This window comes from Girardinichthys multiradiatus, chromosome 2 (assembly GCF_021462225.1).
Source record: "Girardinichthys multiradiatus isolate DD_20200921_A chromosome 2, DD_fGirMul_XY1, whole genome shotgun sequence".
In the NCBI taxonomy this organism is placed as follows: domain Eukaryota; kingdom Metazoa; phylum Chordata; class Actinopteri; order Cyprinodontiformes; family Goodeidae; genus Girardinichthys; species Girardinichthys multiradiatus.
Genome location: NC_061795.1, coordinates 21,190,037 through 21,202,717, shown reverse-complemented (window position 1 = coordinate 21,202,717; position 12,681 = coordinate 21,190,037). Strand labels below are relative to the sequence as shown.

General features: G+C 38.3%; 1 protein-coding gene across 1 annotated transcript; it reads right to left on the bottom strand.

The window, feature by feature from the left end:
* Window positions 1-210: 210 nt before the first annotated feature.
* hbp1 (HMG-box transcription factor 1) lies at window positions 211-11,968 on the bottom strand. Its single transcript, XM_047386578.1, has 11 exons — window positions 11,852-11,968; window positions 9,512-9,671; window positions 9,247-9,424; window positions 8,710-8,830; window positions 8,482-8,596; window positions 7,694-7,812; window positions 7,256-7,412; window positions 6,015-6,159; window positions 2,410-2,697; window positions 1,081-1,222; window positions 211-986 (listed from the first exon to the last, which is right to left on the bottom strand). The coding sequence occupies exons 2-11, from the start codon at window positions 9,624-9,626 to the stop codon at window positions 969-971; spliced, it is 1,398 nt and encodes a 465-aa protein (XP_047242534.1). The 5' UTR covers window positions 9,627-9,671; window positions 11,852-11,968; the 3' UTR covers window positions 211-968.
* Window positions 11,969-12,681: the final 713 nt, after the last annotated feature.

Below are 12,681 nucleotides of genomic sequence, written 5' to 3'. Positions count from 1 at the left end.
GCAATTAAAACATTTTCTCTCATTTACATTTCCTTTGAGATTCCCCACGGTTCCGGCGGGTATATGATTCAGTTGAAACCTTTGATGTTTTCCTACACTCAGCCCACAGAGTTCGGGTCAAAATTTTCCAATTTACTTCCAGTTTACAAGCATTGCAGTGGAAATCTAAGGAGTTAAATGTACATCTAAAATAAGAGACCGACACATGGCTGAGAAGTTTAAAAAAAATTATTTATAATATAATACAAGAATATTCTGTGCTTAATCTGCAGTGAAACATCTACATTATGAACAAAGCACTCAAAATTCAACCTGAAAGCAGATCATGGCTGCTGGGCCATGACTGTGTCAAATGGTTAACTATTAAGATACTAGTTTTGTTTTTACCTGTATACAATGGCTGTATAGATTCAGATTACATTATTTATATAAAGTGCAGAAACTTGAATGGTGGCATGATAGGGATTCATATAAACTGTTAACCATCATTATGCAGTAGAATATACACTGTGATACAAACTGAATTACCAATCTGTGCATATGCTTTACAAAAATGAATACAAACAGTTATAAAAGATTTCTAAAATTGCCCTTTTTTACAGTTTTACCAGATGCTTGTGGCTTTTTCTGTACAAATGTTTTTTTGTTTGTTTGTTTTTCTCAACTGAATAAGAAGTGACCTGAAGCAGGTGAGAAGTTTCACACTTTTTTCAAGGGAATAAGACATCTTTAAAAAGTATACATGTATGAAAATATATATCAGCTGTTAGTGACTAGATTACATGTTTTGTATACATTTCATAATTCTATTTTGTCACTATAATGTGTTGAGGTTACAAAAGCGTATGACTCCAGCATCACAGTTGAGTCTCAAGGATGCAGGAGAGCTAAGAGGCATAGGTGCCGTCTGTCGGACTAAACATGTCTCCAAGCTAAAACACCAGCAGCCGGTGAGTCTGGAGGATTTTCTAGGTTTGCTGAGAACCCTGAAAGAGGAGAACGAGAGATGCAGGTGAATTCTGTGTGTAGGTCGTTTTGAAACGCTGCCAGACTTTAATGACCTTTCGCTGTGTTTCTTACTGAGTTGGTTCGTTTCCGTTTCCAGCAGTCTGGATTGAGTCTTTTCTGCTCCTCAGCCAAAGCCTTGGCCTCCATGGTGTACATCCTCCTCTCCTCACTCTTCATCTTCTTCCATTTGTCACCCAAGATGACACTGATGGCTCTGGGGTTTAGAGGTTGAAACAGAAGGAGAAGGATATAATATAAAAACAACAGGATCTAAAACCAAAGCCCTTGTAAATAATTTTACATGGTGCCTGAATTGAAGCAGAAACAGTAAAGGCAAAATTGAGCAAAGGAATTGGCCAGTATTTTGTTTCAGAAATGCAAAAATAATGAAGAGGCTAAATACAAATAAAGCAACATTCTTTGGTTTTGTCAAAAGATTTAAACCTAATGCTGATATATTAGTTAAATCGGTCAGTCTACAGCTGACATTAATAAAGCTGTAAAAGGGTCAATACAAAAACACTTCAGTACACTTTAAAATATCTCTAAAACAAAAAGCCATTATTTTGCATGTAAGAAAAACAAGAACAGATTTCTCTCCATTAACAATTCACTGTTTTTCTGTCACGTTTTAACGGTACAACTCAAGAGTGTCTACGTCATTAATCTCCAACTTCAGTCTTTGAGCAAATTTGTGTTGCATTCCTTGCTCCAACACTCCCACAGAGTTTCTTCAAACTCTGCAGAGGCTGGTAATACCCAATCATTTGATCTAGGTGTGTTGGAAAAGGGATGCATCGGAAAGTTGAGGGACAAGAGCTCTCGGGGTTAGGAATCTGGGCAGCAAAATCGGAACACAGAAACATTGTTCTCTTTCTTTTAGAGCCAATTAAAAGATTTGAAAATATATAAATAATAAAAATACTAGTGGTATGAATCATTACCAACAAAACAATGGCTCCTAATGGTCAGAAAACTTAACTGATTTTTTCAGTGTAATAAGTCAGCACCAATATTAGGTCAACTGGAAAATTACTGGTGCAAATTGCATTGATATTAGTTGGCATTAACCCAGATTTCCTTCTTCTTTTCATGCCATCACAATGTCCTCATCACTCTCCATGAGCTTTAGCATCTCAGCCACTAAATTGTAAATCAGGTGAGGGCATCGAGAGCCCTCAAAATCCATTCAACAGACCTGATATGATACTGGCATGAATAAAGTGAATCCATCCCACTCGAAATATAATAACCAACCAAATACTGAATCAAAGCCATATGCGAATGTGATACTGCAATACAATAACTTAGTTCAGATATAAAGTTGTTCTCTAATTGCTTGTTTAATTTTTTCTACGAAAAAAAAAAAGAAATAATTAGACCAGATTGGCTATAGTTCACCTGTTGTCCTTTCCAGGATACATCTGTGTGTACTCCACTCTGTACTTCTTGGCAAAGAGCATGAAGGCATTCATTGGCCGCTTGCATTTTGTAGGCGTGGCACCGCTGGGTATCCCTGAGTGGTGGCTCCGGTGGGATTTGCCACTGGAGGATTGTGGGGAGCAGGAGCGCTCCAGCTTATCGCAGTCTGGACTGACAGCGCCCCCGCTGGATAAGGAGGCTCTGCGCTGACGGGCCATGCTGCTAAGAACATAGACTGCTGAGGAATCTAGTGGGGTAAAGTCATAGCTGCAACAGAAAAGGCCATGGGAGACAATTTAGCATTGTGTGTATTTAATTTAAAACTATAATACAATTGTTCCAGTGTACAAAACAGTTTTTGCAGTTTAAGTACCTTTAAATTTAGTTATTTAAAAAAATAAAACCTAGGTTGAATTCAATAGAAATAAAAATAAAACCCTATTAAGTTCATTCCCCAAGCTTGGAATTCTATATAATGGTGCTGGTCATAAAATTAGAATATCATGAACATTTTTTTATCTATTTCAGTAATTCCATTCAAAAAGTGAAACTTGTATATTATATTCATTCAATACACACAGACTGATACATTTGAAGAATTTCAAATGTACATTCTTTTAATTTTGATGATTATAACTGACAACTAATGAAAATCCCAAATTCAGTATCTCGGAAAGTTTGAATATTGTGAAAAGGTTCAATATTGAAGACTCCCGGTGCCACATTCTAATCAGCTAATTAACTCAAAACACCTGCAAAGGCCTTTAAATGGTCTCTCAGTCTAGCTCTGTAGGCTGCACAATCATGGGGAAGACGACCATTGACACCTTGCACAAGGAGGGAAAACCACAAAAGGTAATTGCTAAACAGGCTGGCTGTTCACAGAGCTCTGTTTCCAAGCACATTAATAGAGAGGTGGAGGGAAGGAAAAGATGTGGTAGAAAAACGTGTACAAGCAATAGGGATAACCGCACCCTGGAAAGAATTTTGAAACAAACCCTATTTAAAAAATGTGGGGGAGATTCACAAAGAGTGGACTGCAGCTGGAGTCAGTGCTTCCAGAACCACCACGCACAGACGTATGCAAGACATGGGGTTCAGCTGTCGCATTCCTTGTGTCAAGCCACTCTTGAACAAGAGACGGCGTCAGAAGCGCCTTGCCCGGGCTAAAGACAAAAAGGACTGGGCTGCTGCTGAGTGGTCCAAAGTTATGTTCTCTGATGAGAATAAATTTAGCATTTCGTTTAGAAATCAAGGTCCCAGAGTCTGGAGGGAGAGAGGAGAGGCACAGAATCCATGTTGCTTGAGGTCCAGTGTAAAGTTTCCACAGTCAGTGATGGTTTGTGGTGCCATGTCATCTGCTGGTGTTGGTCCACTGTGTTTTCTGAGGTCCAAGGTCAACGCAGCTGTCTACCAGGACGTTTTAGAGCACTTCATGCTTCTTGCTGCTGACCAACTTTATGGAGAAGCAGATTTTATTTTCCTACCGGAATGGGGCCTGCACACAGTGCCAAAGCTACCAGTACCTGGTTTAAGGACCATGGTATCCCTCTTCTTAATTGGCCAGCAAACTGGCCTGACCTTAACCCCATAAAAAATCTATGGGATATTGTGAAGAGGAAGATGCAATACGTCAGACCCAACAATTCAGAAGAGCTGAAGGTGACTATCAGAGCAACCTGGGCAGTTGCTGCAGTAATCCAGGCAAACGGAGCCCCAACTAAGTATTGAGTGCTGTTGTTGGACCATTTGTTCGCTACTATATCTCCCAGTGTCATCTACTACTATATACCCCAGTATGGTCTGCTACCACAACTCCCAGCAGGAATTGCAGCTGATAGGAAGGGGCGTCGCAGCTCTGATGTCACAGTGGACTATATAAGGACATCGGAGGCGCCCCACCTTTGCTTTTCTCCCACTGGAAACCGAGACGCGGTTACCACGCAACGGAGGCACATCCTTCTGGAGAAGAAACTCAGATAGGTTTTCATTAATTTTCCCCACTGGCCAAAACTCATGAGTAACTCAACGAGTTAAGCTTGCAAGGATAGGAAGACTTGCAAGTTTTACTTTACCGATCGAAGACGTGGATTGAACATGTAACCCAAGAAAAACCCACGGAGGTTTTCCAAGGAGACAAAATTTTCCTCTTTGTTTTTGTTCCAGTCGACTGCTGACGGTCCGTCATATTTTTCCCATTTTGCCAAGGGAGGAAGGCCGGCCGTCTTTGAGTTCGTTATGGACGCGTAACAACCCCCCCTCCCCCAGAGAAGACGACGCCAAGTAGTCCAGTTTTGTTTTTATTTCTATTAGAAATAGCTTGGGCAGGATAGAGTAGGATTTTAGAGCGATTTAGAATCGCCACTTATAGTCTAATGTGTTCTGAGTTGTATGTGCATGAAATGTCTTAGTGAAACTTTGATTGCTGTTGGACTCTGAAAGCTGCCGTGCTTTGAAGCTGTGCTTGTCTCACTGTGTTTGAACACCTGAGCACAGACTCAGGTGAACTTAAAGTTGGACTACTAGAACCTCATGGTGGAATACTCACTATTCCTTTGTCTTCACTCTTAGTGTTTTTCCACTGATTGCCGCCTAAACGTTTTATGACCCTTTGTGTTTCACTGAGCTCCAACTTTGGGGGTTTTATGACTGCAGCCTGGTGGATGCCGCTCCCTAAGCATATTTTCTCTTTTTTTGCCATAACTGCTGGTTTGACTTTCATACACACTCAATGTTGTTTTACCTTGTTTAGTTCGTTATTTTACCCCCTTTTTGTGTAGAATGTTTGCATGCTTGATTAGGTGAGGATTATTGAATAGGAAAAGCGAGGTGTATCAGGGCTGTTGATTTAATAAATATTAATGTAGATAAAGAGAAAGTGTTTGTGTATGTTTTGAGGAAGAGTGATTTGTCTGTCAAAAAAAGGTCAAAGTTTCCCCACCTTCGGTGAAGCGGTTGATTAAACAGTGACTAGTAAGAGTTATCAATTATTACTAAGAATTTAATAATTGTAATTATCAAGAGCTTTGAGCCATAATTACAACACCAGAGAACATCTCTGATTTTGATTCGTAAGTAATGATTTTTTTTGTTAAGAAATAAAAAAAAATCAAATTATGATTTTAAATTATAATTCTTGATAAATATTAATGAATCAATAATCATAATTCTTACACTGTACATGCTCATACTTTTCATGTTGATATTTTTCAGAGACCAACATTTCTAAAAATCCTTTTTTTATTATTGGTCTTAATTAATATTCCAATTTTCTGAGATTTTGAATTTGGGCTTTTCATTAGCTCTCCAGTTATATTAATCAAAAGTAAAAGAAATAAACCTTTGGATTATATCAGTCTCTGTGTAAAGAATAAATATAATATACAAGTCTCGCTTTTTGAATGGAATTACTGAAATAAATCAATTTTTTTTTCATGATATTCTAATTTTATGACCAGCACCTGTATTTATGTCCAGAAATACATCAGGGCTATATTTAATGATAAGACTTCCTCTGACCGATGTATCACAGCTCACCCTCTGGATTGCAGAGATGGAAACAAGAATATAAACAGTGTGTGTACCTTCTGAAGGTGTCAAAGACCACTGAGTCGTCACAGTTAATAGCATTTGGGTGGTTTGGTGGCAGGCACACATCTCCCAGCTGCATCTCATAGCAAGGAATCCCATGATGCACCACAGTAAGGCTGGGATAAAAGGAAGACCACCCTGACAGAAAAAGATGACATCTTACAAATAGGCAGAAACTTAAAGCCCTTTCAAAAAGCAAAACCCACACAAGTCAGCAGTCTGCAGTAAGCAAATGGTGATTGGTCAGATATCATTGCAATGTAATAGCACTCATATCACTTTAACTTTAAATACTTTTTTTGAAGTTACAACCATAAACTTTAACATATTCTATGTTATACACAAACAGAAGGAAGTGTATTACTGTGTAGGGCAAAGCATACGTGTTTACATGTATGTTTTTTTTAACAAATACAAATCTGAAAAGTGTGGTGTGCATATGTATGCAGTCCCCCCGGTACAGTACTCTCACTGCAGCTTCAGCTGCAAATTCTTACAATGGTATATTTCTAGCAGCTTTGCAAATCTAGAGCCTAAGGGCCATTCTTCTTTGTCAAACAGCTCAAGCTGAATCAGAATCAATAGAGAGTATCTGTGAACAGAAATTATCAAGTCTTGCCACAGATTCTCTAATAGCTGTAGGTCTAGACTTTGAAGGGGCTTTGATTTAAGCTAGAGATGCAGAATTGTTGAATATTGTGATGATAATACTGAGTTAGGTTAACTCACAGTTTCCTCATTTTTATCTTTCATTTCCAATATCAGAATGTTCCCACCACTACTTGTGCTTTAGCATCACAGCTACTAAAATCTCTATCAGGTATAGTTATAAAAGCCAAAGAAAGTTAATTTATATGCCCAAATATATTACCGGCAAGAACAGCTTAACTGCATGATATCTGAAATAGCAAAACCTACCAAATATTCCCGCAGACATTTGGCTGAACTGGATTTTATTTAAGTGTATCGGAGTAAACTGGGCTGAAAACAAATGGACACCACTCTTTTTCAGAATTTGAAATTTAAAAAGATTGCTGTTTTGTGTTGATGTTTTACATGAAATCCCAATGAAATACACAGACGTCTGTGACAAAATGTGAAACTATTAAAGGTGTATTAATACGTCTGCAATGTGATAAAGACAATGGATTATGCATGACTGGAATTAAAATTCACCTTTATTGCCTACTAACAAATATATCCACACTGCTTGAAAGAAAAAATTCAATGGTACCTTTGTTCTTGACGAAAAACGGGTGATCCAATCTGCACTCTGCTGTGAGGAGGCCTTTTTCTGGGGAGCCGGGATCAAAGGTCAGTTTGAGAGCAGCCTGACCAAAGGATATTGTATCTTCATGGTTTACTAGTTTAAGTCCATCTGAACCAAATCTCTGTAAATGAAGCAAAAAGTCAATAGGACTGTTATTTACCAACAAAATGGGCAAACTGAAATCACAGTCTGTGTGCAGCTGGTCTAGAAACAGCTTGGTGTCTTATTTCCTGAACCATCTGTTTCTGTTTTATGTCAAGGGACCATCAATGCAAATCATTTACGTTTCATTTACTGGACTGTTGCAATTTTCCTGGCAACCTCTCTGCCACCTTGTGGCTAGTTCAGGAAAAGTTAGAAAACTCAACTATTTCTCAAGTCTCGAGATCTGCAAATTCTTACTTTGGTTGAGAATGAGGACTGTGATATGTTTTCATCATCAGAGTCATCATCTGAATCCCCCAGTTCATCAGCTTCCTGCCATTCTACGTTAGGACCTCGATGGAAGCGCAGGCGAGTTCCTGAATTATCAGCACAACAATGCAACAAGATGAATAGGCTGGTGAGTAAAACACAGCAAACACGATGCATGAAAAAGGATGCAGTACAGCTGGTTGACCACCAGAGGTTAGAACTGCTTTACAAATCTGCTCCTTCTCAAAACACTCCAGAACCCTGGCTGTTGTTAAATCAGAGTGCAAAGCTTTGCCTCAGTGGTGGTTTTTATACATTCTTTAATTACACATCTATTAAAATAAAGTGTCAGACATAATTGTGATCAAACCGTGTGTTTTCTTGAATGAAATGACTTGTTTAAGTTTATTATGGTGATTTTTAAGTTTATTATAGTGCACACAAATGCTTTATAGCTCATACTTTGTCACGTTATAACCTCAACCTTCAGTGTGCTGTATTTTCATTTTAAAATTACAATACTTTCCACAAATTAAAAATCAAAAACTTCTGCCATCCATTTGTATTTGAACACCATATTTTTCTGATTTTTATTTGTAAATCAACTGTTATACTATGTATTAAATGTACTACATATTTTCTTCCACTCCAGAAATATATGCTTATTTGTGTTGGTCTACCAAAGGAAGTCCCAATAAAATTCATTGGAGTTTGTGGTTGTAACATGATATAATGTTAAAACAAAACGAGTACGAATATTTGTGTAAGGCATTTACCTTTTAGGAAGCAGTGCCAGGCTGTGGATGGCCAAGAATGAGACCATGCCATGTCTTCATCATCAGAAAACGACGAGGACATGGAGAAAACCCCAGACTCTGATTCACTGCTGGCCTGTTGTAGGTAAGAAGTATTTTTCTGTTATTGACAGGAATAAATAAACAGCCTGATAATACAGTTTAACAGGAAATGATCCTGTAGAGGTTTAGTTGGAGAGTGAAGGTTACCCTCACACGCCTGCGCTCCCTGAGGTGGCCTCTGAAAGGGCTGGGTGCGCTACTGGCTAATGGAGGCCGGGCATAGGAATGTAAACTGTTACTGTTCCCAAAGATGTGAACTGGAGATGATCTGGAAGGGATATTGCAATAAAGGTAAATGTTTTTCATGGTCAATATACAGTTGCAGTGCCATTTTAAACACGATACCAAAATTAAGTTGGGCATGCACATGCTGTGCAAGTGACACTGTATAGTTTTAAAGTGGTACTTTAATCTGGAAACAGCTAAAACTAAATATCTTTATTTTTTGCAGCTCTAGATATTGATGATCTCAACAGAACGGCAGCTAAAATTAATACAGATACATGGATATTTCCCATGAACTCCTCTTAGCAACACTAGTAACTTGCCAATCCTGCTTTGTGAAAACCTCCCCACAGGTGTACTAGAGTATTGTTACTAGTGTCAGTCTGATAGTAGCTTAAGTAGTCTTAATGTATTCCTTTCCCTTGGCTGAGTTTCAAGTCAGTGCAAATTTTGATGAACCTCTTGTGTGGCACGTCCTTTAGCAGGGGGCTCTGGGGACTGGTTGCGATGTTGGCTAACTGGGTGAGCCAATTGGTGTTGGGGGAGCAGCTGAGCTCCTGGTGGGACACGGCTCCAACCTGAAATAAGCCCTGAGACCTCTGGTCTTCCTCCACTTCCTGCAGTTCAGGCATGTCATCTGAAGAAACATTACAATACAATTCAGCCCAAATATGGCATAAAGAATATAGCAAATAACAAACATCTTGCTGGGTTAGCATTTCACCATATTCCATGTTGCAGCCAGGTGAGGAAGGCAGGTCCTCGTTACACTTGAGTGGATCAAAGGACTCGTCCATTCTCAATATGTGTATTTTGCTCTTTTTTTTTTTTTCCAACATAGATTGTGAAGTAGCTTACTTAGCTTCCATCTTTAGCAACATCAGCTGGTTTAGAAAAAAAACAACAACATATAATTAAAATCAATGGATGTAATCAGCTGGATTTCCGTCGCAAAAAATGTTTTAATAATTGTCAAGAAATAATCAGCTGAAACTGAGTGTATTTTATTATAATTTTAAATGAATTAAAATCAAAGTTCTGAATTTTACAAATATTAGGTTTCTTTGAACTGAATTTGGGCCAGTTTGTATTCCGTGTAACGAGATATGAAATTAGCTGGTCCCTTGAATTAGAATTACTGGTCTGGAAGGGTAAGTAGTCGGTCGGAAAGTCAGAAATCAGATTTTCATCAGTGAGGCCGCATTCAGATGAAGGGTAGAAGAAGTATAGAGATGTAAGTTTTCTTTTACGAATTGTATTTTTTTGCATGTGTTTTATTCAGGCTGTGAGAGCGCAAGAGAGAGCAAGCCTATTAGCTGATAACAGAAAAGCTAAACAGAGTACAGCAAACTTGTTCAGTTTGAACAGTTTGAGAACTGGATTTGAAAATATTAGGAACATTAGGAATATTAGGAACTTTTGGAAAAGCTCAATATTAAAGTAAGGATCTAGATTCTGAAGGGAATACACATGCAGAATGTGGTTTCGTTGATACTAACACGCTGTTTAAAATGTCAACTCTACAACTATTTTGTTGTAGTTTGTTAAAACTTTGTTTTAAAAATCTCATTAAAACTAAAATAGTTGGTCATGACAGGAAGGCTAGAGGGAACATTTCAAATACTATTGTTATATATTGTTCCATTGGAAATTGGCCACAAAATTCTCATTGTGGCATCTCTATCAAATATAATCAAATGCAGGACACTTGTAACTTGCAACTCTATGCGTTACATTAACGCTCAGCTTGGACTCCTACTTTACTCGCACTGCCATACTTACACACTGATCATCTGCACTGTTGTACCGCTCTCGCACCCAATACTGCTCTATATTTACTCTTATTCCTTTAAAACTGGGCACATATATTTATATTATATTGTAGATATGTTTATACTGTTTAATTTGTATTGTATTGCACCGACTATGCCAAAACAAATTCCTTGTATGTCCAAAAACGTACTTGGCAATAAAGCTTTTCTGATTCTGAGTTTATAATTGTATCCAAGTGTGTTTTTCTGTGAGAAATATGTTTTACATTTATACATTACAAAGTACACATCAGATATCAAGGATGTTTGGGTTTGGCAAGAAAAACAAATCTCCACTGTCTGAAGCCACGAATGTCATTTTATTCATGAATATCAAGGAAAGTGTGGGCATTCTTTGTCTCTATCTGGTCATGTGACTCGCTGCGTGGAGGCCTTGTTTATAAACTTAGAGGGGGTTTGACGCATGCGCATCAGAGCTCATTCATTCATGACTACGCAGCATAAGAGTTAAATAACAGAATGTCGTCTTAAAAACGGTTAAACAAAACTTTGAAGCTCGAAAGCAGAACAAAGACAACGCTACTGGTGACAATGTGCGATGTTTTATAAGCTATAAACAAGGAGGCTTCTTTATTAGCATGGAGCTAAAATAAAATCGCCTTTAATACAAAAAATGCCGTTTACGCTAAAATGAATCAGCTCTCAAAGAAGTAAAGGACGAGCTTTTTTGCTCCCCGTAGAGGAAAACCCGAGGCTTCGCTTTCATAACCGCGGACTCATTGATAGCATGCTGTTAATTAAACGCTTCAGACGTGTTAAAATGTTGAAAATGACGAGGTGAACGAGAGGCCTGCAGGGTCCTCTTTATATAAAGGCAGAAGTAATGCACATCTGCTGAGACCCGGAGCCTGTCGGGTCTCAGCTGTAAACAAAAGAATGTCAACAAGTTGAGACATGACGCAACCTCTGCTGCGTTCAAAATGAATGACACGAAACCATCGACAAATATCCACATCACATTTTCACTCGGGTTACGAAAACTTTTGTCAATTAAATTGTTTGCTTTATTTGGCAAAACAGCTGTCGGATGGGTTTCTTATTATCAACGAGCGTCGCAACGAAAGGAAAAAACATTGTCGATCTCAAGCTGTCATTTTACGTCAAATTTAACTGTGACAACCCCGCTGAAACACTGTGTTAGGGCTGCAAAGACACAGATGGCACACAAATCAGGTGAAAGCTTAGTTTGAACCATTATTTCTTCGAAAATATGTTCTCAACTTCCCACTTACCATTTCTTTCTATCGCCATCAAGAAACTCTGTGGCTTTCAGTCGAGGGGCAGGAATGAAGGCTTCCAGAGGACGCCTCCTATTGGTCCTTCTGAATATCAGTCTCACGAAAGAAGCTATTCTATTGGTTGATATAACTGTGCAAAGTAAAGAAGGAGGTGTTGAGATTGTTGATCATGTTCTAATTGGATGAAAGTATATGCTCGTGACTGCCCACTAATAGCTGATTGGCAATAACATGAACAAAACATTGTTAGGGTTCTTCTGCAATGTTGCATATTGCATTTTTTCCCTACAATGCAACATGTTTCTATAGTCTTCTTACTACAAGATCTAGGAAATACATGTGCAATTTAATAAATTAGAATGTCATGAAAAGAACGATATTATTTTAGCTAGTCATTCAAAACAGTCATTACATAGTTTCTGGAGTTTATTTTTTAATTTTGATTATCATGGCTTACAGACAGTGAAAACCAGAAGTTCATATAAGACCTATAAAAATTGATTTTTCATAAAGAAATATAATCCAATACTCTGTGCAGAATATGCACAAAGTATTGACATAGTTTATATGCACTCAATCCTTGGTCAGGATTCCTTTACTCTGTTAGTGTTCTGCCTGTGGCACTGCTGAGGTGTAAGGGCATCCCAGGTTGGTAAGATGGCTCTGGTGTCTCTCATCTTCATGTTGACAATACTCTATAGATTCTCTATAGGGTTTAGGTCAGGAGATTTTGCTGGGCAGTAAATCACAGTGATACCATGGTCATTAAAGCAGGTATTAGTACTTTTGGAAGTATGGGCAGGTGCCAGGTGCTGTTGGATTAT